Source organism: Capra hircus, chromosome 13 (genome assembly GCF_001704415.2).
Source record: "Capra hircus breed San Clemente chromosome 13, ASM170441v1, whole genome shotgun sequence".
Taxonomy (NCBI): domain Eukaryota; kingdom Metazoa; phylum Chordata; class Mammalia; order Artiodactyla; family Bovidae; genus Capra; species Capra hircus.
Window position 1 is genome coordinate 38,938,506 of NC_030820.1, and position 27,718 is coordinate 38,966,223.

Consider the following 27,718-nt stretch of genomic DNA (forward strand, 5'->3'; position numbering starts at 1 on the left):
CGTTGTCCCTTTTTCTTTGAGAAGTGGAGTGTAATGATATACCGCAGAGAGTTATGTAAAAGTGGAATCCATGCTGGTGTTTGTGGTTAAATAATCCTCAGACAGGAAACAGAATAGTTGATGTTGTTTTTCTGTTTTTTTTTTTTTGTTTTTTTTTAAGCCAGCTCATGTTCTGATAGGAGGCAAAAATCCAGCAGCAGAAGGAAAAGATGGTTCTCTAACCTGAAAGGATTTGGTGTTTCTGGGAGCCCTGCAGACACTCCTCTCCCCACTCCGCTCCCTCTCTCCCCCACCCCTGCTGCCCAGGTCTTATGTAACCTCTAAAGTGCCCAGGCTGAGAGTTTAGGGTTGTTGCAAAACCAGTGTTGCAGAAGCTGTCCTGTTCCTGCTGCTTGGAGCCAGGCCTGGCAGAGAGCAATGGCACGATAAGGCCTTGTTGAAGGAACGAACTTTCTAACCCAGCAGTAGGATGGGCACTTTAAGATCAGAGCTATAGCTGAGCGGGCTGCCTGCTTTGTATATTTACAGTGAATTCCAAGTGACAGTTTGGTCCTGATGGTTGTGAGAGCGTCAGCTCTCCTTATCTTCAGAAGCTGGTACACCGCTGATTTCACGCGGGTCACAATGTCTGAATGGGGGACAGCTGGAGTGAACCTCGGTGAGATCAAAATAGGATGCTGGTGTGAGCAGAAGAAAACATCACAAGACAGCCCCTGGTTTTGTCCTTGGGCAATGTTTCCATGCTAACATGACAGCATCACATGTCTCCTCACTTTTTTTCCCCCCACTCTGACAGTTCTCACTTCTCAAATTGCCAGGAAACAGATTTTGCTGCAGTTTGGAAGGAGTCAGAGGAGAATAAAAATATACATGCTGGGTGGAGGGAGAGGAAAACGTATTTCCAAATCTAAAAATATAAAAGTTGAATGCCAGCCAGAGGAAAGGAATTTTTTTTTTTTTTTTTAATGTTACATGCGCTGCCAAGTATTCTCTCCCCGCGGGACAGAGAATAGAAATAGAAACTGTTCATGTAGTTCAGTGCTGTGTGGAAGTTACAACTTTAGATCTGTAAGGAAACACAGAAGGCAGGAAACCCAGCCATGAACGCGTTCATTCATAAATGCGGCTTCGCGTTCTCTGGGCAGCTCTTCCCTTCATCTTTAAGAGTCTGGAAGTGAGAGAGTGCTCTGATAATCTTCAGCGCTGCCCACTTACTCCCCCAAAGGTCTGAGAGGAAAGGTTACATACATGGACACAGTTATTTTCATCGCCTGGCAGTATCTGATGGTAAAAATCCTAAAAAGTAATCATTTTCCAAGTTGTGTTCATGATGGTGAATTTGAGAGCAAAAGTTGTTGTTCATTTAGTGAGCCCTGATCAACTTGGACATAGGGGAAAGTTCACAAAACATGGCAGAATCCTAAATGGATCATAGAAAAATAGAAGAGATAGACGGAGGAAGATCTGGTGGTTGGCCTCAGAGAAAACATGCTTATTCGAAAAAGATGTCTCACTCCAGCATGGAAGGATGGGTGGCAGGTGGGACCATCTCCCCCCTTGGAACAGTGACTTTGTCAGGAAGGTATGCAGGGGAAGTTTTATAAAAAATTACTCAGAAAGATCTGGGCCAATGTGTTTAATAAAGTGGTACCCACACCCCTGCTCAACAGGCAAGTCTGCAGGCAGGGGGCAGTTTGATTGAAGTCAGCAGGGGTTTGGGGGGCCAGTTTCTTGTCTCGATGCTAATAATCTAACCTTCTAGAGTTGAAAGTTACCTGAATTCTGAAATTCAGTACATAGTAGATAGCCATTTAGAATATCATATGAATGGATCTATTTCCTTCAACCAAACAGAGACCCGCTGTTTGGGGCCTCTCCTGGACTCTGGCTCTCGGCCTGGACGGGAGGATGCTCAGAGCCTGTGGACAAAGGCTGGGGGTTGGGGGTGGGGTGGGGGGTAAGGCCAGGCTCAGCTCAGTGCTGTGGTTTCCTCCAGGGTAGCATCTCTCATCCCCCGTGGCCCCTGGAGGTGAGAGAGGCATACACCTCTGCAGCCAGCCCTCCCTGGGGTCCCTGGGGACGTGTCACCTCATACAGCTGAAAGCATTCGCACCGCCCACCCCCACCCCAACTGAGATCCACTCTCCCCCCCCCCACCCCAGGACCCTGAAGGGGAGGGGAGTTGAGTTTTTTATGAGCTGGGCAGGCTCTGACCATTCCCCTGGGCCTTTCCACGCCGTGCTTATCTAGTTCTAAGAGAGATGCAGAGTGAGCCAAGCCCCTCTGCCAACACCCTGCCCCCTCCGCTTCCCCCGACCTCTGTCCCCGGGGCTCAATTCTGCAGGTCATTTTTTTCCATCAGGTTCTCGGCTTCCACTGCTTCTTCAGCTCACCTTCAGGCCTTTAAAACCCCGATGGCCAAGCTGTCCAGACCATCAGAATCTCTGCACGCAGGATCCAGGTGGCAACTTTTACTGAAATTTCCAAGGTGATTCCACTGGGGCTGAGAAATAGCAGGCTAGAGCAAGACAGGTCTTAGGAGAGACACTCACCTGGGAGAGGTAAGACCTTGTCTACAGCCCGAAACACCTAATCAAGTACAAGTTCTTCATCTCATCTGCTTGACTTCAGCAAAAGACCATAGAAAATGTGCTCGTAACATGGTGCTGTTCCATGCAAATAGGAAGCAAGCCACACAAGTGATGTTCAGTTTTCTAATAGCCACGTGAAAGAGAGAAGAAAAACAAATGGGTGAAATCAATAGCACTATATTGCAGTATTACTAATAATTTAGTAATCTATTTTTAGTAATCTATTATATTTAACCCATGATATCCCAAATATAATAGTTCAACAATTAATCTAAAACCTTAGAGATACTTTACGTTAATTTTTTTTTCACTGTCTTCAGAATCTTCGTGTACTAGGCACTTATGTCACATCTTATTAGCCAGATGCCAAATGTTTAGGAGCCAAATTGGCTCGTGGCTACAATATTGGAAAGCGCTGTTCTACCAAATTCACTAGGAACAATTTAAGAAGCTGAAAAATGTAGCTATAGATGCATATGAATTAAAATCACGCCCAGAGCATCCATCCACAAAGCACACAAATACGCACACTGTCCAACAGGCACTTCTTACCAGCCAAGGAGCAAACAGCATCTTCCTCTTAGCTCCTCTGAGAGCCATGCGGCACTGCATTAATCCCTGTGAAGTCTTAGGACCCAGTTCTCCACCAGCACATTGAATATTAGTTACTATTATCATGAGATAATCAACTTTGAAAAATGTCCACTGCCACTGGTTATTTCTACTTCCTCATCCATGTTACTATCTGCTGGCAATTTTTCTTATGAAAAAAAGAAAGGCAGTAACAGGTACCAAAGGTTTAATATTTATATGTGTGTGTGTGTGTGTGTGGTGTGTGTGTGTATAGGGCTTCCCTGGTGGCTCAGATGGTAAAGAATCCACTTTCAATGCAGGAGACCCAGGAGACATGGGTTCAATCCCTGGATTGGGAAGATCCCCTGGAGGAAGAAATGACAACCCACTCTAGTATTCTTGCCTGGAGAATCTCCATGGACAGAGGAGGCTGGCGGGCTAGAGTCCAGGGGGTCTCAGAGAGTCAGACACGACTGAGCAACTAAGCACAGCATACACACACACACACACACACACACATATAGAGAGGGTGTTCATGTTCCCAGGTGGCTCAGGTGTAAAGAATCCGCCTACAGTGCAAGAGACACGAGAGATGCGGGTTCAATCCCTGAGTCAGGAAGATCCCCCAGGAAATGGTAACCAACTCCAGTAATCTTGCCTGGGAAATCCCATGGACAGAGGAGCCTGATGGGCTCCAGTCCATGGGGTCACAGAGAGTTGGATACGACTGAGCACTGAGCACGTGTATGTGGGATGCCCAATGTGGGAGAATTAAAGTGGATGCCTTCCGTTAGCCTTGCTTATGATGGAGGTGATGATGGCAGTGATGGTGGATACACGTGTGAACTGGAAGGATTTTCCCAGCGTTCCCTCCTGGCTAAGAGCATCAGCAGGGCTCATGGCCAGTGATGACTATTGCCAAGAGGGGGCAAAGAGAGGAAAGGAGACTGCAGGGGCAGGGAGAGTGACCTCCCAGGAGGAACCGGGTCTGCCCCTGAGGTTGCCTTCAGCAGCGCCTCTCAGAAAAGAATGGCATAAGGAGAAGTGCAGCTGCTGTCAGTGATTATCTCCATAGCTTCTCTTTTAATTGTATTTTTATATTCACTTATTCATTTAGATATTTATATATGCATGTCTGTTACTTAACTGGATTACTCTGAAATACATTAGGCTTTTGAAAGAAGAATCAGGTGTCATTTGATGTGATTTTCCTTATCTCTAGTGTCCTTGCTTCCTACATGCTGCCAATTCTACAGATTATGAGAGAGTGGACTCAGATTGTAGTGTTAGTCAATTTTATCTTTTTTGCTCTCTGTTTCTCTAGTCTATCGATATACAATCAAGAGCAGAACAGAAGTGCATCAATAGTGAAATGAAAGAATGACCAATTGCAAAGAACAAGAAACTGCCCAAGTCTCTTTAAGTAATTAAAAATAAACACACGTGAACTTGCTAGGACATTGGAAAGCCTCTGCGTTTTATAAGCGCATGGAAATACCATACTTGGCAGAGTGCAGAATCTCATTTCACAGATAGTTGAAGTTTTTGCTGCAGAAAATGCAATGGAAGGATCAAGCCCAGCATCTCCTAGGTGCTGGTCATAGTCCCAGGCCCTTCTCAGACCTACTGAAACCAAACACACATTTTAACAAAATTCCAGATGACCAAACGCATGTTACAGTTTGAGAAGTATTAGTTCAAGGCATATTTGAATTGAGGACATTTGTGCAGCTGATATGATTAAACAGATGTAGGCTGCTGCTGTTCCAAGTCTGGAGGAAAGGGCTGGTGTGTATGCTCAGTTCGTCAGTCATGTCCGACTCTTTGTGACCTCACCAGGCTCCTCTGTCCATGGGACTCTCCAGGCAAGAATACTGGAGTGGGTTACCATTTCTTACTCCATGGGATCTTCCCAGTCCAGGGATTGAACCCTAATCTCATGCATTGGCAGGCGGATTTTTTATCACTGTGCCACCTGGAAAGACTTGTTATTAAAAAACTCTGGAGGAAAGGAGCTGGTGACGCTTACAGGGGGAAAAAAAAGGCATAACCTCACTTCACATCAACTGCATGATCACAAAAGGTTTAAAAGGCAGATGTCAGGATATGAGTATGACCCTCCTGGTTATTTGTATATTCTTCTTGCTTTTATAGGGGAAAAAAACACCTGAAAGGTAGGGGGAAAGACAAATTCAGTAACTTTGCATCATCTTTTACCTCCGACTATGTGAGCGCAGCAGAAGCTGAGTCAGAAGGTTCTTTCTGTCTGGGCCAGCTGCTCTCACTTGTGTGCTCGTGTGTGTGCGCGCAGGGACATCATCACGTACTCTGGATAATTAGTCACGCTGTCTGCACGTGATGTTGGAAGTTTATGGGCTTTTTCATTTTCTGAAAGGACAGCCAACTTTCTTTTAAAGGCATTTCATTCTCTGAAAATCTGTTACCAACGGGGCCATTTTACTCATCGGTTTTGAAACACGGGGAAGAGAGATGTAATTAAAATGTATTTGGTGGTTAAGAAGTGAATTGTGTAAAACATCAGATAATTGCAGCTATATAAGGAAGCAGTGGTTCCAGTCCCCTCCCGCAATCCCAGGGGCTGGAGCTGAGGGGCCAGAAGGGGACTGGGGGAGTTTTATGGGGGCTGCCTTGTAAATAAACCTTTGTGACAAATCTCCCAGCATTTGGCTTGCTTCATAAAGAGGAAATGAACCTGCCTCTGTAACAGACCTAGTAGATTGCACACCTATTTTTTTAAGCTCTTTTTTTTTAAAGATTGATTTATTTTTGGCTGTGCTGGGCCTCCGTTTCTGTGCCAGCTTTTCTCTAGTTGTGGTGAGCAGGGGCTATTCTGTTTCTATATGCAGGCTTCTCATTGCAGTGGCTTCTCCTAGGCACTCAGGCTTCAGTAGTTGGGCTCACTAGTTGTGCCTCCCAGGCTCAAAAGCACAGGCTCAGTAGTTGTGGCTCACAGTCTTAGTAGTTGTGGCTCACAGGCTTAGTTGCTATGTGGCATGTGGGATCTTCCTGGATCAGAAGTTGAACCCATGTCTCCTGCATAGGAGCCAGATTAGTTACCACTGAGCCCCCAGGGAAGCCCTCAGTATCTTTTTTTTTTTTTTCAGTCTCTGTTTATCCTAGTTCTCTTTTTCTGTTTTATTGTTTTTTGGGTTACAGGCTGTACTGAAATGTTCCGTGGCTTTTGGCTGGCTATTCATAATTAAATGGAAAGCATCACAAAGCTTGTTGGGAGCTGCAGATACCGGGCAGAGTTTGTGAACTGGTGACCCTCCCAGTGACCATGTCACAACCTGGTCATTTCATTGGAGGGATGAAAACTGTGCATAGCTGTGGGGCTTTTCTTTTTGGGTCAGGCAACCTCCCCAGGAAAAGTTCTCCAGTGTCCTACTGGAGGCTGCAGGGTGGGAGTAAGTCTTGCCAGCACCCTGGTCTTGCCAGCACTCAGGTCCTGCCAGCACCTTGCCACAACTAGTGAGCCAGAGGGCAGGGTCAGGGTGACTGCTCTTCCTTAGCCCTGTCTCACCCTCACCCTGTGCTGTGTGCTGAGAACTGAGGAACACAGCTCCTGCGCTGCTCTGGGGATAAAGCTGCAGTCCTCTCCTTGCAGGCGTCCCAGCCTTGTCCAAATCCTGGGCCTCGGCAGATTCTGGAATGGGAAGCCACTGCCTGCCCGTTGGCTTTTTGTCCAGCAGTTGCTTATCTCTCAGCGTGTCTCCAGTTGCTGAATGAGTTTACCAGCTTCCATAACTGTGCTGCCTGTTATCACTGTCTCCTCCTGCATTTTCTTCGTTCTTATGGATTTGGTGCAATGGGTGTTCAATCACTCTGTGCGTCCAACTCTTCGTGACCCCACGGGCTCCTCCACGCATGGGATTGGACGAGGGTACTGGAGTGGATGGCCATTTCCTCCTCCAGGGGATCTTCCCAGACCTAGAGATGGAACCCAAATACCCATCGTCTCTGGCATTACAGGCCGATTCTTTACCCCTGAGCTACCAGGGAAGCCCCTCATGTGGATCTGTGTCTTTTAAAAGTTTATTTTTTTAAAAAGCTCTTTTCTTCTCATTTTAAGTGAGGCGCTGGTGGGGAGCCCGTGTGTGCTGCTCACCTTGTTTTATTGAACCCTGTTGTCAGCTTTTCATATGAATAGACAGTGCTTTTGTACAAGCTAGTTAGCAAAACTAAAAGTAATTGATTCCATGGAGGGCTGGAGTGAAAGCATCTAGCCAACCCATATTTCATTTAAAAAAAAGAAAATTCTAATCTGAAGGCAACTACCATGCTGTTTCACTGTCAAACATATTGCCGAGGATTTCTCAAAATACATATTTCCTGGGCGCTTCGTCTTTTCCACGTGATCTGAAGGGGAAAACAACAACAACAAAGCAACAGTGGCTGAAACGCCAGGCTGTTTGCTTGTTTAAATGTCAGTGAAACGTTGCCATGGTGGATGAGAGCCTGGGTCAGCACTATTTACAGAAGAGCACATGGTGTTTCATCTCAATGAGCAGGAAGATGTTTTGTGATAAAATGTGGTAAAAGCTTGTTCTTTTTTCCAACTAAGCAAAGAAAGGAAGTACAGTGTGAAATGATCAATGAGAAGTTCTGAGTCATCTGTAACATAGGAAAATGTGCAGCCAGGACAGGAATGGTGTTTTTCTGCAGGTTAAAAATAAGATTGGATGTGCTGAAAGGGAAAGCCATAATAGCACATCCTAGAAGCCTAAGTCAGTGTGGGGCTCCAAGGCACTTAATGTACTCTGTACGTTTGAAATAGATGTAACGATGCAAACCATGACAATTCTCTTGGACTGCAAGGAGATCCAACCAGTCCATCCTAAAGGAAATCAATCCTGAATATTCATTGGAAGGACTGATGCTGAAGCTGAAACTCCAATACTTTGGCCACCTGATGCGAGGAACTGACTTATTTAAAAAGATCCTGATGCTGGGAAAGATTGAAGGCGGGAGGGAAGAGAAGGGGACGACAGAGGATGAGATGGTTGGATGACATCCCTGACTCAGTGGACATGAGGTTGAGTGAGCTCCAGGAGATGGTGATGGACAGGAAAACCTGGCTTGCTGCAGTCCATGGGGTCGCAAAGAGTCGGACGCAACCGAGTGACTGAACTGAACTGAACTAAATATTTGTGTACAGGTTTTTCTGTATACACACATTTTCACTTCTCTGGGATAAATCCCCAGGAGTGCAACTGCTGGGCTATATAGTAATTGCATATTTATTGGGTTGGCTGAAAAGTCGTTTTGGGCTTTTCATAACATCTTAAAGGAGAACCCAAACAAACTTTTTGGCCAACTCATTAGTTTTTAAAGAAACTACCAAACTTTTCCAGAGAGGCTGTCTCTGGTTATGTGGGAGTGAGTCAGCTTTGACTATTGTTTTTGTGTGTGTGTGTGTGTGTGTGTGTGTTAAACTGCTGAAATTGTCAAAGATTTAGTTGGTTTAAAACGTATGCACTTTTAAGAATGTTTTCTTTCTGGAAGTGTCCTGACTAATCCCACTCCAGTACAAAAACTAAATCACCTGCAAAAGGGAAAACAGAAATCCTGCTGGCCTTACTCTTTTTTCCCAGAAACTTTCAACACCAGAAAACAACGGAATAACGATGTTTACAAAGTTCTTGGCGGGGAGAGAACACGGGAATCCATGAATATCCCAGCCAATATTCTAATCAGGCGTCTCACAGACTAAGGAGGTCTAAAGAGGACCAGCCCCATGAGGCATCTGGAAAACACAGCAAAGAGGGAAAATGAAATACTATAATGAAACCCAGCCAAGCCATAAATGAATCAAAATGAAGAATGGAATGAGGAAATTATAACAAAAAGTGGCAGTGAGCATGATATCCACTCAATTACAGACTGAAGAAATCAAGCAACTGGGAGATGCATAGATGTAACACAGCAGAAAAGTAACAATATTACAAGCAACATAATCAGGAGACTAGGGCAGAAGGGACAAAGACCATGACTAAGATCATTATATCTTTCATTACAAAGAGACAGTAGTGCCCTAAATGGAAGCTTATAGTAAAAAATACTTTTCAATGATTTTCATTAAGATGTAGAAAACATATTTACTATATATGATGTGTGTGTATGCTAAGTTGCTTCAGCCATGTCCAACTCTTTGCAACCCCATGGACTGTAGCCTGCCAGGCTTCTCTGTTTACGGAATTTTCCAAGCAAGAATAATAGAGTGGGTTGCCATTTCCTCTTCCAGGGGATCTTCCGGTATATGATGTAATATAATATATATCCTAAGCGTAAAGGAGATCTTTGGGTACTCTTATTTCTCAGTCATCTATTTAGTTTTAATTCATTTGGAAATTACAAAAAAAAAAAAAAGACTTTCTGCTAGGTACACACATCCAGGTTAACTCTGTAAGCTGCAGAAAATGGACAGTAATAAAAAGGATTCCTGTCCACAGAAACACAAATGTATGGTACATGGCCAGGAGATACAGTAAATAGACCAGCTGTACATGTATTTATAAACACATTTCAGCTTTCCTGATTGCCTTCTGTGGTTTAAATTCTCCTTTTAACGTATGTCAACATCTTAGTGGCTCTTTCATAATGAATGAGTTAAAATGTTTTTTTATGTGTGCATTTTATGTTTGTATGAGAATCACAATTTCATCTTTTTTAAAAGGCTATTTGAAAACTTAGCATGGTTGGAACAATTTGGGTATATCAATCCACTTTTTAATCATACCTTTTATGAAATCTAAATATAGGACAAGAATTGCCTATGACAATTTAGGTCCTGAGTTGAAATATGCTGCAAATATATTTCTAAGGCTTAGTATCATAAAAAAAAGAAAAAATTAAAACATTCTATTAGAATTTTTAAAAATTGATTACATGTGAAAACAATATTGTTTATATACTAGGTAAAATAATAATGCTGTTAATTCCACCTTTCTCTTACGTTGTGAAATATGTTAGAAAATTTGCAGTCGCAGGCACAGCTGTCATCACTGGGTCAGGCCGCTCTGGACCATGAGTTCTCCCATCCCTCTCGGCTTCCTTCCTCACATGCCAGGGGGCACAAAGTGATCCTGAACCCTGCTTTTCTGCCTTGGGTTCCTAACCCCTGGCAGCCTCTTGTTTCCTTCTCGGGGGCTCACAGTGAAGATCCTCGGAACACCCCAGACTTTACAGGCGTTCCCGGCTGCGGCCTCTAGAGGGCGCAAAGTCGAGACTGCCGTTGCCGAGCAACTCGTGGCCCGGAAGTAGTTCTCTGCACTGCCCCCTGCCCCCGTCCCGCCCCAGGGCATCCGCGCCGGACGACTTCCGGCGGGGCGAGTGCGGTGTTTCCGCGAACCGGTTCCCGCGGCCGCGGCGACGCGATGACCACGCTCCGGGCCTTTACATGCGACGACCTGTTTCGCTTCAACAACATGTGAGTGAGGCACGCTCGGGCCCGGCGGCGGCCGGCGCGTCCCCGGGGCCGCGCGGGGAGGGAGCCGGGCGGGACGTCCGGACGGCCCCGCTGACCTTGGCCGGGTGGCCGTGTCCCCGCAGCCCCGACCGCAGTGCGGGCGCCTCTCGGGGCCTGGGGGGACGTCGGGCGAGGGTCGGGGGGTGCCGAGCCGAGCTTCCCTCCGCTTCCTGCCGGCGTCCCCCGCCCTGCGCGGCAGCCGGGGCCCGGCGGCGGCGCGGTTACCTTGTATCCGCGCGGGGTAACACTGGCCGCCGCCCGGCGCGGCGCCTTTGCGCTCCTCGTTACTGTTGCTGCGCGTCGCGGCGGGGGTACCACTTGCTGCGGGATGGGGCGAGGGGGGTAGAGGGGCGGTCCTCGGGGTGCCCGGTCCTTCGTCCGACTTAAGTCAGGCTCTGTGACTTGCAGCTTTCATTTTTTTTTTCCCCTAAGTTTTATTATGAAAATTTCTGAGCGCTTACAAGCTTGATAGAATTTTACCGTAAACACCTGTAGGCTACTAGCTGGACTCCCACTTTTTTTTTACCATTTCACTCCTTTGGCTTCATCACATTTCAGCCCATCTTATCCACCCACCTCACCAATCCCAGACCCACTTTTAAAGACCCCAAGACAATTATTTGAAGGACCAGGTAGTTCAGGTTCAAGTATCAGAAAGAACCTGAGAAGAGTTCGCTAGAAATGTTCACCAAGGGACTGAGTCTCAGAAGATGGGAAAGTGTTGACAGTGGTGAGGAAGGAGGTGCTGGAGGAGGAAGCCGCTGCCCTGGGGGGCGGCCGACACTCGGGCGGGGAGTGACTAGAGCCGGTTTCTGAAACTCCGAGGTCAGAGCAACTGGTGAGACTGGACTTGTGCCCCATTGTTGGGGGTGGAGGTGGTTTCTGGGGGCCTCTCTCAGTCGGAGCAGAGTAACTGAGGCGACTGCGTTCAGTCTCGTTGTAACTCCTTAGTAGCTATAGTAGTAGTAGCAGCTTAGTCGTGTCCGACTCTTGGCGACACCATGGACTGTGGCCAGTCGGGCTCCTCTGTCCATGGGATTCTCCAGGCAAGAATACTGGAGTGGTAGCCTATCCCTTCTTCGGGGGATCTTCCCAATCCAGGGATCGAGCCCCGCTCTCTTGCATTGTAGGCTAACTCTTTACCATCTGAGCTACAGGGAAGATCGGAGTAACCCCTTTCCTCCTCACACCTCTGTGAAGTAGTTGCCCTTCTCATTCCCATTTTTTGAGTCCGCTAAGGAGCTGAGAGCTCAGAGGAATGGCCCAGGTGGAAGAGCCCTGTGTGGGCGTGGGCAGAGCAAGGAGACTCCTAAGGAGATTGGCCCCAGTCGGGTGGTGCTTCATTCCTGGCCGCGCAGGACCCCTAAGCTGTCCGCCGCAGCTGTCCGTGTGTCTCGGGGTGACTGGAGAAGGTGTACCCGGCAGGTGAGCCATTTAGGAGGTCTTGGCAATGGCCCAGAGATGATAACTTGATGAAGGCTTGGCTTTCAGAAGCACAGACCTGGGAAGTGACAGTGTGCTTTGACGTTTCAAGACTGGATGAGGCAAAGCTGACTAGAAAGTCATTTTTAACCGAAGACTGAGGAAGGGCCAATGCTTTTATATGAAAATGAATAGAACAGAAGGAAAGTAAGCGTGACCATTTATGTACAACAAAACATCATCCTGTCCTGTTAACAGGCAGAGAAAATCGACAAATAATTGTTTAATCTCCACATTGTGTAAGTCACCATGCCTTTGTATAACAAAAAAGGTATATATTCAAAATTACCATTAATTAAAGATTAATTGAGGACTTGCCTGGTGGCTCAGTGGTGAGAAGTCCGCCTGTCAGTGCAGACGTCAGTTCAATTCCTGGGCGGGGAAGATCCCCTGGAGAAGGAAAGGGCAACTGCTCCAGTACTCTTGCCTGGAGAATCCCCCGGATAGAGGAGACTGGTGGGTTACAGTCCATGGGGGTCACAAAGAGTTGAACACGCCTTAGCGACTAAACTTAGCAAAAAGTCGGACACAACTGAGCGACTTTCACTCACTCACCAGAGGTTCTAGTTCTTTTCTTTACATTTTGGTTTTATCTTGGGGATCAACTACTGCTGACATTTTTGTTTGTAGGATGGGGAGGGAGGGAGGACTGGTTTCCATGGTTACTGTCCCACTTCTCATGTAGGACATTTAGGCCCCCTATTTCAAATGTGTTAATTTCCCTGGTAGCTCAGAGGGTAAAGTATCTGCCTGCAATTTGAGAGACCTGGGTTTGATCCCTGGGCTGGGAATATCTCCGGAGAAGGAAATGGCAACCGTCTCCAGTACTGTTGCCTGGAAAATGCCATAAATGGAGGAGCCCGATAGACTACAGTCCATGGGGTTGCAGACAGTCAGACTCCACTGAGCAACTTCACTTTCACTTTAGCAACTAAACAACAACAATTTGAATTCAGAGTTATCTAACTTGGTAAGGCCTCTTCAGTCTATGCCAGTGGGGGACTCCTCTCCCTCCTCACTTCCTTCTGTTTCTCACTTTGATTAGGGCGCTTCTGTCCAGAACATGGAGAATCACTGGGGTAGGGTGTTGCAGTAGTAACTGAAAGAAGCAACGGATGTGGAAACATTGCTGTTAACAGCAAATATTTTATACTTGGAAAAATATTGTATGCCTGCCAGCACTGAAGAGACGGTAGTGAACAAGACAAAAAATGTTATCTTTATGGAATTTACAGTTTATTTGTTTAAATTGGCCACACCACACAGCTTGTCGGTTCTTGGTTCCGCAAGTCCAGGGGTTGAACTCAGATCCTCAGCAGTGAAAACCAAAGTCATTGAAAATGGAAGTCGCTGTAGTTGTATGTAACCATTGCATTGGACTGCCAGGGAATTCCCAGAGTTTACATTTTAGAGGGGAAAGTAAGATAGAACTGTGTTCAGTAAACAAGGAAAAATGAGAGCAGGAAAGGGAAATAGGAAGTACATGTGGATTCAGCTTTGGGTGAGGTGTTTCAGGAAAGGTGTCACTGCAGGAAGATGGGGATAGGGGGTGTGTGTAGACTTTGGGGACATGGGTAGTATGGGCAGAGTAGTATGGGTACTGGTTCCTGTTTTAGACACGAAGTGGGGGAGGCGGAGGCGGCTGCCAGTGTGGCCCAAGCAGCAAGTGGGAGTGTGAGAACACCAGGTCGGAGTCAGAGGGCTCGACCTTGGAGAGGCCAGCGCTGGAAGGGCACCTCTGCAGAGGGTGCTCAGACCCCCCAGGTAGAGAAGTCAGCCAGGCATCTGGACATGGGAGTTTCAAGTTTAGGTCTGGGCTAAAAATAGAAACTTGGGGGTCAACACTGCATGGATGCTGTTAAACCCAGGTGGCTCGGTGACTTCATTGGTGAGTGCGGACAGGAAAAAAGGCTCCAGGACGGCTCCCAGGGCATCACGTGGTAAAGGAGACACAGTGGCCCAGTGAAGCAGGAGACCCTGCTGCTGGGTCTGGAGGCTGAGCGAGGACAGCAGGTCAGGGGGACGGAGCTGTGGACTGTGTCACGTGTTCCTGTGGCCTAGTGTGCAGCATGTCTGTCCATTTCTTCAGGGGAGCAGGCTGCTGGGTCCTGAGAGGGTGGGACCTGCTCACCTGCACTCCAGGCCTGGGTCCAAGGCAGCAGGTAGAGAGCAGGTGGGGTGGATGCTGGAACCTTGGTGAAGCTTCTTATTACAGTTGTGTTTTCTTCCTGAAATTAGAAGCAACTGAGCTGGAAGAGGGAGCATTGAGAAGCATTGAGGAGACAGGAGAGGGTATAAAGTAGTCTTGAGAAGGGCAGAGAGTGATTCCTATACTCGAATAGAGCAGTGATTCTCTAGGTGTGGGCAGGGACGCCTCAAGATTGCTTGGGGATTCTGCAGAGTCAGAGCCATTTTCATGATAAAACTAAGGTTTTTTGTTTTTTAAAAACCTTTTGGCCATGCCACACAGCATGCGGGATCTTAATTCCCCAACCAGGGATTGAACCCTGGCCCCCTGCATTATCAGCACAGTCTTACACCAGGAAAGTCCAGTTTTTTGTTTTTTATTGCCTTTTTTAACTCATTCTCTCACTACTGCACAAGTGGAGGCTTCCAGATGTGTGATCATCTAACAGAGAACATAGCAGACACAGAAATGAGAAACCAGCTGTTTTCTATTAAGCCAGACATTAAAAGGGGCTTCCCTGGTGGTGCAGAGGTTAAAGTGTCTGCCTGCAATTTGGGAGACCTGGGTTCGATCTCTGGGTCAGGAAGATCCCCTGGAGAAGGAAATGGCAACCCACACCAGTATTCTTGCCTGGAGAATCCCATGGACAGAGGAGCTTGGTGGGCTACAGTCCACGGGTCGCAAAGAGTCGGACACGACTGAGTGACTTCACCTTCAGACATTAAAAAGATACGTAAAATTGTTCAAATAATGACATTCTTGTCACTAAATTTTCTTTTGTTTTTGAAAATAGTGACTGTTGGTTTAAAAAAGTCATTCACATTAATATTTAACTGATTTTTAAAAAATGAACAAATATCTTACACTTTTAAATATCAATAGATTTAAGTCTTGGGGTCTTCAGTAATTTTTGAATGTAAAGGGGAAAGGGGTGCTAAGATTTGCTGGTCTCCAGAAATGTGCTGTTGACTTCTGCTGTTGCTAAAGGTCCTGAGGACGAGCTTGACTGCATGTGTGAGAGGAGTTGAGGGCGCTCTTTTGGGGTCCGCCAGGATTGTGCTTCCACTGACTGAACGGGGAAGTAAGGGGCAGAGCTCTCTGTGGAGGGAGGCAGGTGTGGAAATGCTGATTTGGGAGTGTTGTGGTCAGACACGCTGGTGAGGCAGCTGCTCAGCAGCTCCAGAGCCAGGTAAGGAGTATTCCTCTGAGAGCAAAATTAAAAGTATGAGAATGGGGGTAGCGGGGAGCAGAAGCTCCAGGAGTGAGAGCCCACATTGAGAGGGTGGAATAAGGCAGGGACGGCCCTTGGCACATGCTGCAAGGCTGGTGGAGCCCTGTCTGTGACTGACGCCCCAAGTTGGTCACCAGTTCCACTTACAGTTTATTGTTAGGAAATGGAAACTTGTAGGGAATTCCCTGGTGATCCAGTGGTTGACCTAGTGCTCCCAGTGCCTGGGTTCAATCCTGGGTTGCAGAACTAACATTCTACAAGCCACGGTGAAGCGTGGCCAAAAAAAAAGGAGATGGAATGTTTTGATGATGTGTTAACTGAAAAGTAATTTGTAAAGAAGCAGTTAAATGAAAATGTATGGGTGTCTTTTTAGTGACTGTAATGATGGCTTAATATGGTCATTCGGTAGGTTAAACCATCTTTCTTAGTTGAAAAGTTGGTTTTAAAGTTGTGAATTTAACATGTTCTGTTTTCCCTGTGCATGTTATTTTTAGTTGTAATTGGCCTATTTAAACTGATTTTGTAAACACTGCTTACTGTTGACATTTCTCTTGTTTCTTTTAGTAACTTGGATCCACTTACAGAAACTGTATCCTTTTTCAAAAAGTTTAAATAAAGAGTAAGGAAAATAGAGAAAAGAAAAAAAAATAGACTTGAATACTGAAAATGTTTAAGACTTGGAGATCAGGAAACATCATAAACAACATTGAAGGCAATTAAAATAAAAAGAAACTAAAAACTGGGAACAAGAGTTATCTTACATCTGCTGACAAGCTGCTAATATAATGACCTCATAAATCAAGAACAGTACAATCCCCTGCCCTCCCTGCCCCTCAGTAGTAAGCATAGCTGTGAGCAGCAGAAAGCTGTGACTTCAGCAGGAGGGGCTGTTTTTGTCTGATAAGAACAAAGCCTCAAGAGGATGTTCAGTGCCGGGCGATTCCATGATGTCCTAGACACCGGGCTCTGCCCTGGGACCACTCTGTCATCCGGGGGACCCTGGCTTCCAGAGTCTATGGCATCTCATCCGCATTCCTGGCAGGAGTGTCAATCAGCAGAGGGGAAGCCAAGGGGACCGCTGGGAGGTGTGACGCAGCCCTCTGCCCTGTAGACCAGCACCTGCCTCGAGATACACCTATCTAGAACAGTCTAGGATGAGCCGGGGTTTACATTCAGGCTGGTTGCTAAAGGGGGGAAAAATGATTTTAGGTAACAATTAGCAGTATCTGTCATGGTACCCAATAGAAACATGGGCAAGGATGTGTGAAGTTAGGGTCCTCTGACCTGAATAGATAACTCCTACATTCTCAACAGCTTGAAACACAGAGTTGGATTTCTGGGTTATGTGCTATGTCCACTGTGGGGTCAGAGGGTAGTGTTAATTGATCATTTAACCAAGAGGGCATATAGGAAGCTGTGAAAATTTCAAGAGTTCAGTCTCACCAATTAAAAGACATGATAATTAAAACCAAAATGATGTACCATGTTTTATCTATCAACCATCAAGGATTTCAAGCAGTGATGAAGCTCAAGGCTGATGGAGGTGAGGTGAGGGGAGTATTCTCATAAACTGCTAGCGACACAGCAGTTTATGAGAATGTTCAAAAGCTAGTCTTTTGAAGGCACTTTACAGAATACCTGGTAATTCTGTTTCCTGGAACCTGAAAATAACAATAGAGGCATTTATGTCAGGGGTGGGCACGCTAATATGCATGGGCCTGTTTTTGTAAATAATGCTTTACTGGGGAATAATTTACACACTGTGCTCTAGTCCTTGACTTTCACAGTTCTTTTTTTTTTTTTTAGTTGAAATATAGCTGACTTACAGTGTAGTGCTTTTTTATGGTAAGAATGTATAACAAGCTAGAACTAGAAGGACTTTTATTAATTTGGTAAAGGTTTTATATTTTAAAACTTTCAGCGATCATTATATACTTGAGTGAGAAATTCAGATACATTCCCTTCAGGATTGGGTGTAAGATAAGAATGCCTACTGTCACTACTGCCCTTTAACATAGTTCTAGAGGAACTGACCAAACTTCCAGAAGGAAGGAAGAAGTATAAGGATGAGAAAGGTAGAAATAAAGCTATCTTCATTTACAACTGATAGTACGATCATCAGTCTAGAAAAAAGAACAACTTAAGAACATTCACCAATGTTAGAACCAAGATCAGGTTTTAAAACAGCAGTAGCATGTGTACACCGGCAGTAGAAATCAAGAATATGTGGGTGTGTGTACTTTTTTTTTGTAGTAAAAACTTTATTAAGACTTTGAAGTCACAAAATAAAATTCTTGTTACAATTTTCTGAACCTTTAGGTCAGTTCAGCACAAGAAAATAATTGAGTATTTAAAACATGTATATTTACTTAACATCATAGTAGAATGGAAGCAGGTTTTTTAAATATCTAAAACTGACAGTGAGTATCTGTAATATATATTAATAACAATCCCTCTTTGTTTTGTGACCTTTTAAAAAATGTGAGTAAAATTGATATACAATATTGTGTTAGTTTCAGGTGTACAGCAGAGTGATTAGTTATATATGTAAAACCATTCTTCTATCAGATTCTTCTCCCATATAGGTTATCACAGAATATTGAGTTGAAGTCCATGTGCTATACAGTAGGTCCCTAGTGGTTATTTACACACACACATTTTATATATAGTAGTGTGTATGTTAATCCCTGACTCCTGATTTATCCTCTCACCCCATGTTTTCCCTTTGGTAACCATAAGTTTGTTTTTGATATCTGTAAGTCTGCTTTATAAGTTTCTTTGTATCAGTTTTTAAATTAGATTCCACATAAAGGTGACAGCATATGATACTTGTCTTTATCTTATTTCACTTAGTATGATATCTCTGGGTCCATCCAGGTCGCTGCAAATGGCATTATTTCTTTTTTTTATGGCTGAGTAATACTCCATTATATGTGTTTACCACATCTTTATCCATTCATCTGTCAATGGACATTTAGGTTGCTTCCATATCTTGGCTATTATAAACAGTGCTACAGTGAACATTGGGATGCATGTATCTTTTGGAGTTACAGTTTTCTTCTGATACATACAGAGGAGTGGGACTGCTTGATCATATGGTAGTTCTATTTTGTTTTTTAAGGAACCTCTGTTCTGTTCTCTCTACCAGTTTATGTTCCCTACGAAGGGTCCTTTTCTCCACACCCTCTCCAGCATTTTATTGTTGTATACTTTTTGAAGATGGCCATTCTGACCACTGTGAGGTGATACCTCATTTTAGTTTTGACTTGCTTTTCTCTGATAATTAGGGATATTGAGCATCTTTTCATGTGCTTTTTAGCCATCTGTATACCTTCTTTGGAGAAATTCTATCTGCCCATTTTTTGGTTGGGTTGTTTCTTTGATACAAAGTTGCATGAGCTGTTTGTATATTTTAGAAATTAACCACCTCAGTCACTTCATTTCCAGATATTTTCCCCCCATTCTGTGGATTCTTTTCATTTTTTCTTTTATGGTTTCCTTTGCTGTGCAAAAGCTTTTAAGTTTAATTAGGTCCCATTTATTTTGATTACTCTAAAGGATACTGACATGATTATGTAAAAAAAAAATTTTACCTGTGTTTTCTTCTAAGAGTTTTATAGTATCTTATCTTACATTTAGGTCTTTGATCCATTTTGAGTTTATTTTTGTGTATAGTGTTAGAGAATGTTCTGATTTCATTCTTTTACATGTAGGTGTACAGTTTCCCCAGCACCACTTCCTGAAGAGACTGTCTTTTCTCCACGGTGGGTTTTTTTTTGTTTTTTTTTTTTTGCTGTGTGCCAGTACCATGCTGTTTGGATGACTACAGCTTTGTAGTATAGTCTGAAGTCAGGGGGCCTGATTCCTCCAGGTCTGTTTGTTGTTCTTAGGATTGCTTTGGGTCTTTGAGGTCTTTTGTGTTTACATGCAGATTAAAAATCTTCTGTGCAAAATGCCATTGCTAATTTGATAGGGGTTGCAATTGAACCTGATTGCCTTGGGTAGTATAGTCACTTTACAATATTGATTCTTCCAATCCAAGAGCTTGGTGTATCTTTCCATCTGTCTGTCATTGATTTCTTTCATCAGCATCTTACAGTTTTCAGAGTCCAGGTCTTTTGTCCCCTATGTAGGCTTATACCTAGGTAATTTTTTTTTTCTTTCTGATGTAAATGGTAAATGGTATTGTTTCCTGAATTTCTCTTTGTGATCTTTCATCATTAGTGTATGGAATGTAAGAGATTTCTGTGTATTTTGTATCCTGCAGTTTGAACCCAAATCACTGACAGTCTCTAGTAGTTTTCTGGTAGCATCTTCAGGATTTTCTGTGTGTAGTATCTTGTCAACTGTAGTAACAGTTTTACTTGTTTTTCAGTTTGGATTCCTTTTCTTTCTTTTTCTTCTCTGCTGTGGCTGGGACTTCCAAAACTATGTCAAATAAAAGTGGTGATAGTGGACATTCTTGCCTTGTTCCTGATCTCAGAGGGAATGCTTTTGGCTTTTCACCATTGAGAATATTAGCTGTGGGTTTATCCTATATGGCCTTTATTAGGTTTAGGTTAAGTTCCCTGTATGCCAACATTCAGGACAGTTTTTATCATAAATTGTTGTCAGATTTCGTAAAAAGCTTTTTCTGCTTCTATTGAGATACGCTATGGTTTTTCTTCAGTTTGTTAATGTGCTGTATCACATTGATTAATTTGAAGCTGTTGAAGAATCTTTGCATCCCTGGGATAAATCCACTTGATCATGGTGTATGATCCTTTTAATGTATTGTTGGGTTTGGTTTACTTGTATTTTGTTGAGGATTTTTGTATCTGTGTTCATCAGTGATGTTGGCCTGTAATTATTTTTTTGTCATATCTTTGATTTTGATATCAGGGTGATAGTGATCTCATAGAATAAGTTTGGAAGTGTTCCTTTTTCTGCAATTTTTGTGAAAGTTTCAGATGGATAGGTGTTAACTCTTCTTTAGATGTTTGTTAGAAGTCACCTGTGAAGCATTTGGTCCTGGATTTTTGTTTGTTGGATGTTTTTAAATCACTGTTTCAATTTAAGTACTTGTGATTGGTTTGTTCATATTTTCAATTTCTTCAGTCTTGGAAGACTGTATCTAAGAATTTGTCCATTTTATTAGCATACAGTTGTTTGTAGTAGTTTTTTATGATCCTTTGTATTTCTGTGGTGTCAGTTGTAACTTCTTTTTCATTTCTAATTTATTTGAGCTTTCTTTTTTCTTAATGAGTTTGGGCTAAAGGTTTATCTGTTTTATTGTTTCAAATAACTAGCTTTTAGTTTCATTGATCTTTTCATTTATTTCTTCTCTGATCTTTATGATTTCTTTCCTTCTACTAATTTTGAGGTTTTGTTTTTCCATATGGTGTAATGTGTCATTTCAGGCCTGTGTTTCCTCATTGGTTTTGTCTCTGTCCATTGATGAAAGTGGCTTGTTAAAGTCACCCACAATCATCGTGTTGTTGATTTCTCTTTCTCTGTTATCATTTGCGGGATACAGTGAGGTGCTCCTGTGTTGGGTGCATGTATACGTCTTTTTGGATTGATCCCTTGATCATTCTCTCTCTTGTAACAGTCTTTAAAGTCCATTTTATCTGATATGAGTATTGCTACTCTAGCTTTCTTTTGATTTTTCATTTGCATGTAATACCTTTTTCTGTCCCTTCACTTTTAGTCTGTGTGTGTCCCCAGATTGCAAATGGGTCTCTTGGAGACAGCATATATATGGGTCTTGTTTTGTATCCATTCAGCAAGTCTGTGTCTTTTGAGCATTTAATCCATTTACATTTAAGGTAATTATTGACACATTCTTTCTGCCATTTTCTTGTTTTGGGTTTGTTTTTGTAGGTATTTTCTTACCTTCCTTTTTTATTCTCTTGTGGTTTGATGTCTGAAGCTAAGTCGCTTCAGTTGTGTCCGACTCTGTGTGACCCCACAGACAGCAGCTCCCCCGTCCCTGGGATTCTCCAGGCAAGAACACTGGAGTGGGTCACCATTTCCTTCTCTAATGCATGAAAGTGAAAAGGGAAAGTGAAATCGCTCAGTCGTGTCCGACTCTTCGCGACCCCATGGACTGCAGCCCACCAGGCTCCTCCGTCCATGGGATTTTCCAGGCAAGAGTACTGAAGTGGGTTGCCATTGCCTTCTCCTAAGTTAATACTGAGAAGTATAGAAATGAGTACAACTCAGCCGGACAGCAGAGCTGAAGAGCTAAGTAATGAGCAAAGTACTCAGGCATTCATTTTAACATCAGGTTTTTATTTCGGGCATTACTAGAAATGCAGAATTTGAATCAGTGGACTGGACAAACTGGGTTTGTTATGTAGCCTTTGGAAGTAAACTACAGTTATTTTCACTGTCCTGTGCCTGAAGCTCCTGAAGGCACTCGTCACTCTTTCTAGTGCAGAAAGGGAGAAATAAACATACTGAGGTTGCACTGTGTCTCCAGCACCAGGGGGAGAGGGCAGGTGACACTCTCACTGTAAGGGGACAGTAGACAGGAATGCCAGGTGATGGGGAAGTGCTGTGCAGGGAGGGGGGTCTAGACATAGTGTGAGCAGCGGGGAGACAGGCTGTAGAACTTGGGGGTCCTGGTTCTCCACTCTTGGATGGTATGTCTCCATTCACATCTGAGATTACATATTCAGGCAGTTTTCTTAAAACTTAGTGCTGACCTAAACATTTCATGTAATGAATTGATTGCAGAAATCATACATACGGCTAGGGATAAAGGAACAATATGCTTTTTAAAGGAAACTTCAAAACATGTTTTGTGAAGAACTCTGACTGCCCTTACTTTGCATCCTCCTTAACGAGTCTCTAGTATGGGATTCCTTTTTACCTACAGTACCTTGCCCACTGGCCAGAGTACTTCATTGTCGCAGAGGCCCCTGGAGGCGAGTTAATGGGTTATAGTAAGTATAACACTACTAGTACTTTTCTGGGTTAGCAGTTAAGATAAAATTAGTTTTTAACTCTTAGACTTATCACAGAACTGGAAATCATGATGCCTGTAATTTTCTTTTCTTTTCAACTCTTTGACAGTTTACTGATACCTCTGTCTTAGGTACTGTGCTAGGCCCAGGGGATAGAGCAGTGGCCCAAACAGAACTGGTCATGTTACTGGCTCAGGTTTGAGCTGTGGATTGTCTATTGTGTATACATACATAGATGCCCACACAAAATGTAGGTTGTTTAAATACATATCAAGTAAGAGCACTAATAATAATTAGCTAGATGGCTTTAAGCAGCCGTCCCCAAACTTTTTGGCATCAGGGACCGGTTTCATGGAAGATCAGTTTTCTGGTGGGGGTGAGGACGGTTTTTGAACAATTCAAGCACATTACATTTATTGTGCACTTTATTTCTATTATTATTACATCAGCTTCACCTCAGATCATCGGGTCCCCAGAGGGTGGGGACCTCGGCTTTAAGTGTTACTTAAAAATCAGAGCTTGGTCATTTCCTTTGTGATAAAAGTGCACCACACCGTCTTTCTCTGTGTGTGAGTCGCCATGCTTAGTTACTGGATGCGGTCTTTCCTTGGCAGTCATGGGCAAAGCAGAAGGCTCAGTGGCGAGGGAAGAATGGCACGGGCATGTCACAGCTCTGTCTGTTGCCCCGGAGTTTCGGCGCCTTGGTTTGGCTGCTAAACTTATGGAGTTATTAGAGGAAATTTCAGAAAGGTAGGAGCCTGTTTTTCAAATAATTCTTGAACTCTAACCATTTGGTTTTTCTCTTGGTGAATGTTTATCAGTTGTTTCCTTCAGGTTGAATGTTGTCATGATGCAGTTTCATAGGAGTTTCATGTTCGGCCTCTAAAAGTCGTTACAACAGTCCTGTCACATATTCATAGTGGTGGTATTGTCCCTGTTTTGCCACTGAGGAAAATTAAAGCAGAGTGAACAACGTTCTGTAGACTCTTGAGCTGGGTAATTGGTAGAACCAGAATCCAGCCCTCAAGGTCTCTGTTACTGTTTTTGCTACTGGCAGACATTCCCCAATTCTTTGTTAACATTGCCCTTTGCATCTCAGTGATTTTTTTCATAGTGTCCTAGGCTAAAGAAAAGTTTAGAGTTTTAAGCAGTGAAACTGAAAGAAATATTTTCATTTCATTGTTAGTCACTGTGGTTATCTCCTAATGAGATGGCGCCTGCTGGGCATCACATGGCTTCTCAAACCTTGGAATCTGATTCTGGAGAACCACCTGCACTCCTGTTTCACATTGATTTTCATGTGGTCCTGGGGCTTTATAATGACCGGAATTGCTAAAACCCTGGCTTCATAAAGACATTGTGTCACCAAAAGAAATATAATGTGATGTGTATTTGTGAACTATACAAAGCCAGTAGTTTGCCTGTGTTTTCCCAAAATGTTTGAAATATTCTACAGCACGTCCATGAGTTTGGACCACCTGGGAGCGCAGTTTGAACAGCCAACATTGTGGCTTTTTTTAAAAAGACCTGTTTCATATATCAGACATTTGTTATGTGTTACTTTTATTAAATCCACCAAAGTGAAGCGTTTTACAGAAGTAACCATGGCCTCAAAAGTCGACTTGAGGCAAGTTGAGGGCAAGAGGGAACGTGAGTTCCTTCTTGTTTAAGCTGTAAAAGAAGTCTAGTCTTTAAGAATTTTAAAATTCCTGTCATTATAAAGCCCCAGGACCACATGAAAATCAATATAAAACAAGAATGCAGGTGGTTCTGCAGAATCAGGTTCTCCTAGACTGAACAGGGAAGAGGAGAAGATTGTAGTTTACACACAAGAATTAATGGCATGGACATCTTGTTGAAAAAGTTACAACATTACTATTATAGTGGACAGGGAGTTTGGACATGTGTTCTAATAGCCATGACCTTACCCATAAAATTTATTGGACAGACTCTTTTAGAGTAGAAAACTACTACTCTCCTTCCTCTTCCAGTTCCTAAACCTTCATTACAGTAGTCACTAAGACTTAAGTGACTTGTATTTGTACAGGAGTGTGTGTGTACCTATATGTATACACATACATATATACATGTATATATTAATGTACACTAAAAATACAAACTATATTTCCAAAGGAAAAATGTGACTAATAAAAATCAAAAGAAAAACCAAAGTGGCAAAACAAAAAGCATGAAATGAGCTGGTAGTCATGAATCCCAATATAATTATGTAAGTATAACAGTGAATGTTAAGGAGCTAATAACTCCAGTTTAAAGACAAAGATATTATACCAAGTGAAATAGGCCAGTCACAGAAAGACAAATACTACATGATAGCACTCAGAGACCTAAGGTAGTTAGATTCATAATGAGTGGAATGGTGGTAGAGGGGTGGGGGGAGGGGGAATGGGAATTTATTACATTTACAGTTTACCAGTAGGGTGAACCTCATGTTTAGTGTTCTTAGTACAGTAAGATTAAAAAAATGATACTGTCAGAGCTGTACTCTCTTTACAGGAAATACATATAAAGATACAGAGAGACTAAAAGAAATTTTCTAAATTGAGCTTCCCTGGTGGCTCAGCTGGTAAAGAATCTGCCTGCAATGTGGGAGACCTGGGTTCGATCCCTGGGTTGGATAGATCACCTGGAGAATTCCATGGACTGTATAGTCCATGGGGTTGCCAAAGAGTTGGACACAACTGAGTGACTTACGCTCACTTCACTTTTTAAATTTCGCAAATTCTAAAGCAAATAAAAACTGAAAAGCAATTAAGGGTGTAATTAAGTCATATTACAGTTATTACTAGAATAAAAAACGGTCACTGCATATTGGTAAGTCAATCAAATGTTATATACCCACTGACAAACTTAAAAATGCAACAACTGACTAAACTATAGGAAGAAATAGATCATCATAATTAGAGGTATGAACAGGCCTATTCCTAATTAGAACAATCAGAAATTGATTTAATTGTATAAAACAGGGGTCAACGAACTTATTCTGGGCCACCAGAAAGGGTTCACAAGGCGACCTGAGGTCTCTGTTGCACATTATAATTGATGTATTATGTAATGTTCATCCTTTTAAAATATAGTTTAGTGGGTTTCATGTTTTCGTTGTATAAATGTCACCATACCCCATAAACTTCTTGAAGACAACATAGGCAAAACATTAAAACATATTTCTAAATATTTAAGGGTTGTCCCTTCAAAATGGTAAAAAAAAAAAATTCTAAGTTCAATCTTACACACAAAAAGAGAACTTATTTTTTAAGGCTAAGATAATCTTAACAAAAACCTGACAAGCGATATGAGAAAGAACATCTCATTACAGATGCAGAAGTCCTAGAAAAACTTAGCAAACGGACCTAAGAATGTATTCTAGCAATTAATAGACTGAAGAACATTTTTTAATCTCAGTAAATGTAGAAAATGCTTTGATAAAATACAGTATTCACTCTTGATTAAGCAATCTAGCCTACAGAAAGGGAAAACTTTAACCTGCAAAAAAGTATTTACTGAAAACCTTTAGAGGTGATGCATGGAATGCTTTCCGGGACAGGATGCCTAAAGCCAGCTTCTCTTAGTAATTACCGGAAATCCTTGATTGTACAGTGAAGCAATTTTTAAAAAGGTATGAGGACTGAGAGGAAACATTACTGTTATTTGGGCAGATAAGAGTGTACACATAAAAAACTGGTAAGAATCTAGTTTGTTGGATATAAAGTGAGTCTAAATTCAGCTGCGTTTCTAAACAAACAGTAACATTTAGAAGCGGATGAGATCTGCATTGGCATCAGCCCACTAAGCCTTTAGGAAAAAATCTAACAAAAGCTGTGCAAGACCTCTCTGAAGTTTGTACAGCTTTATCCCGAGACAGTAAAGATGACCTACGTAAATGAAGAGAGGAACTACTCAAGCCAGTTTGTCTTCTAAGACTTCTCCCATTCTGATTTTTTTTTTTAATTACAGAAAGGGTGGATTTTTTGTTGATCTCTTTGTAAGAGTGTCTAACCAAGTTGCTGTCAACATGTACAAGCAGCTGGGCTACAGCGTGTACAGGACAGTCATAGAGTACTATTCGGCGAGCAATGGGGAGCCCGACGAGGACGCCTACGGTGAGTCCTCGCTGGGGCAGCATCCTGGAGGAAGGGATGTTTACATGCTTCCTATAGACCAAGATACTCGGCTCTTTCAATACACTTAAAAAATCATATTTAAATTTGAGCTATAGTATTTAAATCTCCTGGAAGCTACCTTCATGAACCTACCACTAACTAACTTATATTAACTAACCAATGGTTAATTACCATCAGTTGTTGTTTTGCTGTTAGAGACATGTTACTAAGATTTTGTCAAAGAACATTTGTAGGAAGAGCTGAATCCCAGCTAGGGTTCGGTTAGTGTTTTGTGTACTCCTGCTTGGGAGTCTCACTTATAAATACATTTCTCTTAGAATCTGGTAAAAGTGGGAGAGTAGGGGACAAAACCGCTTATGGTTTTAGTGTTTTTTAAAACACTTGTACACTTTAAATCTGATATAAAATCAATACTCTGACATTTGTGTACTTACATTAAACTTTGCTTCTTAACAGATATGAGGAAAGCTCTATCCAGGGACACTGAGAAGAAGTCCATCATACCATTACCTCATCCTGTGAGGCCAGAAGACATTGAATAACCATGAGCAGTGGTTCTTAGGCTGATGATGCTCCAAATAGAATTATGGACAATATTATTTTCATTAGGTGACCTTGGAGATCTATTAGGAGAAAAGGGGATCATTTAGCTCTTAAAGACTTCAAGAAAATATAGGTTATCAAATTTTAAGCCTTCATGTATCCTGTTAGCAATATCATACCTTCTAAAGCTGTTCACTGTAATAAAATCCAACCAAAAAAGGCAGCTAGGCGAGAAGGAAACATTCCACTGTCGTGGCGCATAACACACTATTCACAGTGTGCTAGGGAAAATGATTGCTCCAGTCTCCCCCTAAATTCTGTGCCTGAGAACCACTGCTGCACATACAGTTTTTATTTTGTATTGAACTTAAGCTTTAAAAGCATATATGAAATGTATAAATCTCAGATGTATAATAAAATGCACTGTTGACTCTATGAATAGTTTTCTGGAAGTTTGATGGTCGTTTGTAAACCCAAAGTTAGCAGGATTGAGAAAGGTCTTCACTTAGGGTTTGTTTGTCACATTTTTCAT

General features: G+C 42.8%; 1 protein-coding gene across 1 annotated transcript; it reads left to right on the plus strand.

Annotated features, from left to right (window-relative positions):
• NAA20 (N(alpha)-acetyltransferase 20, NatB catalytic subunit) lies at positions 10,476-27,625 on the plus strand. The gene is made up of 6 exons (XM_018057256.1): positions 10,476-10,614; positions 16,119-16,143; positions 22,393-22,483; positions 23,119-23,254; positions 26,477-26,622; positions 27,100-27,625. The coding sequence occupies exons 1-6, from the start codon at positions 10,562-10,564 to the stop codon at positions 27,183-27,185; spliced, it is 537 nt and encodes a 178-aa protein (XP_017912745.1). The 5' UTR covers positions 10,476-10,561; the 3' UTR covers positions 27,186-27,625.

Coding starts and splice junctions, on each gene's coding strand:
- NAA20 (XM_018057256.1), top strand. CDS start 10,562: ATGACCACGCTCCGGGCCTTTACATGCGACGACCTGTTTCGCTTCAAC. Junction 10,615..16,118: donor CTGTTTCGCTTCAACAACAT/GTGAGTGAGGCA, acceptor TGTTTCTTTTAG/TAACTTGGATCCACTTACAG. Junction 16,144..22,392: donor TGGATCCACTTACAGAAACT/GTATCCTTTTTC, acceptor ACGAGTCTCTAG/TATGGGATTCCTTTTTACCT.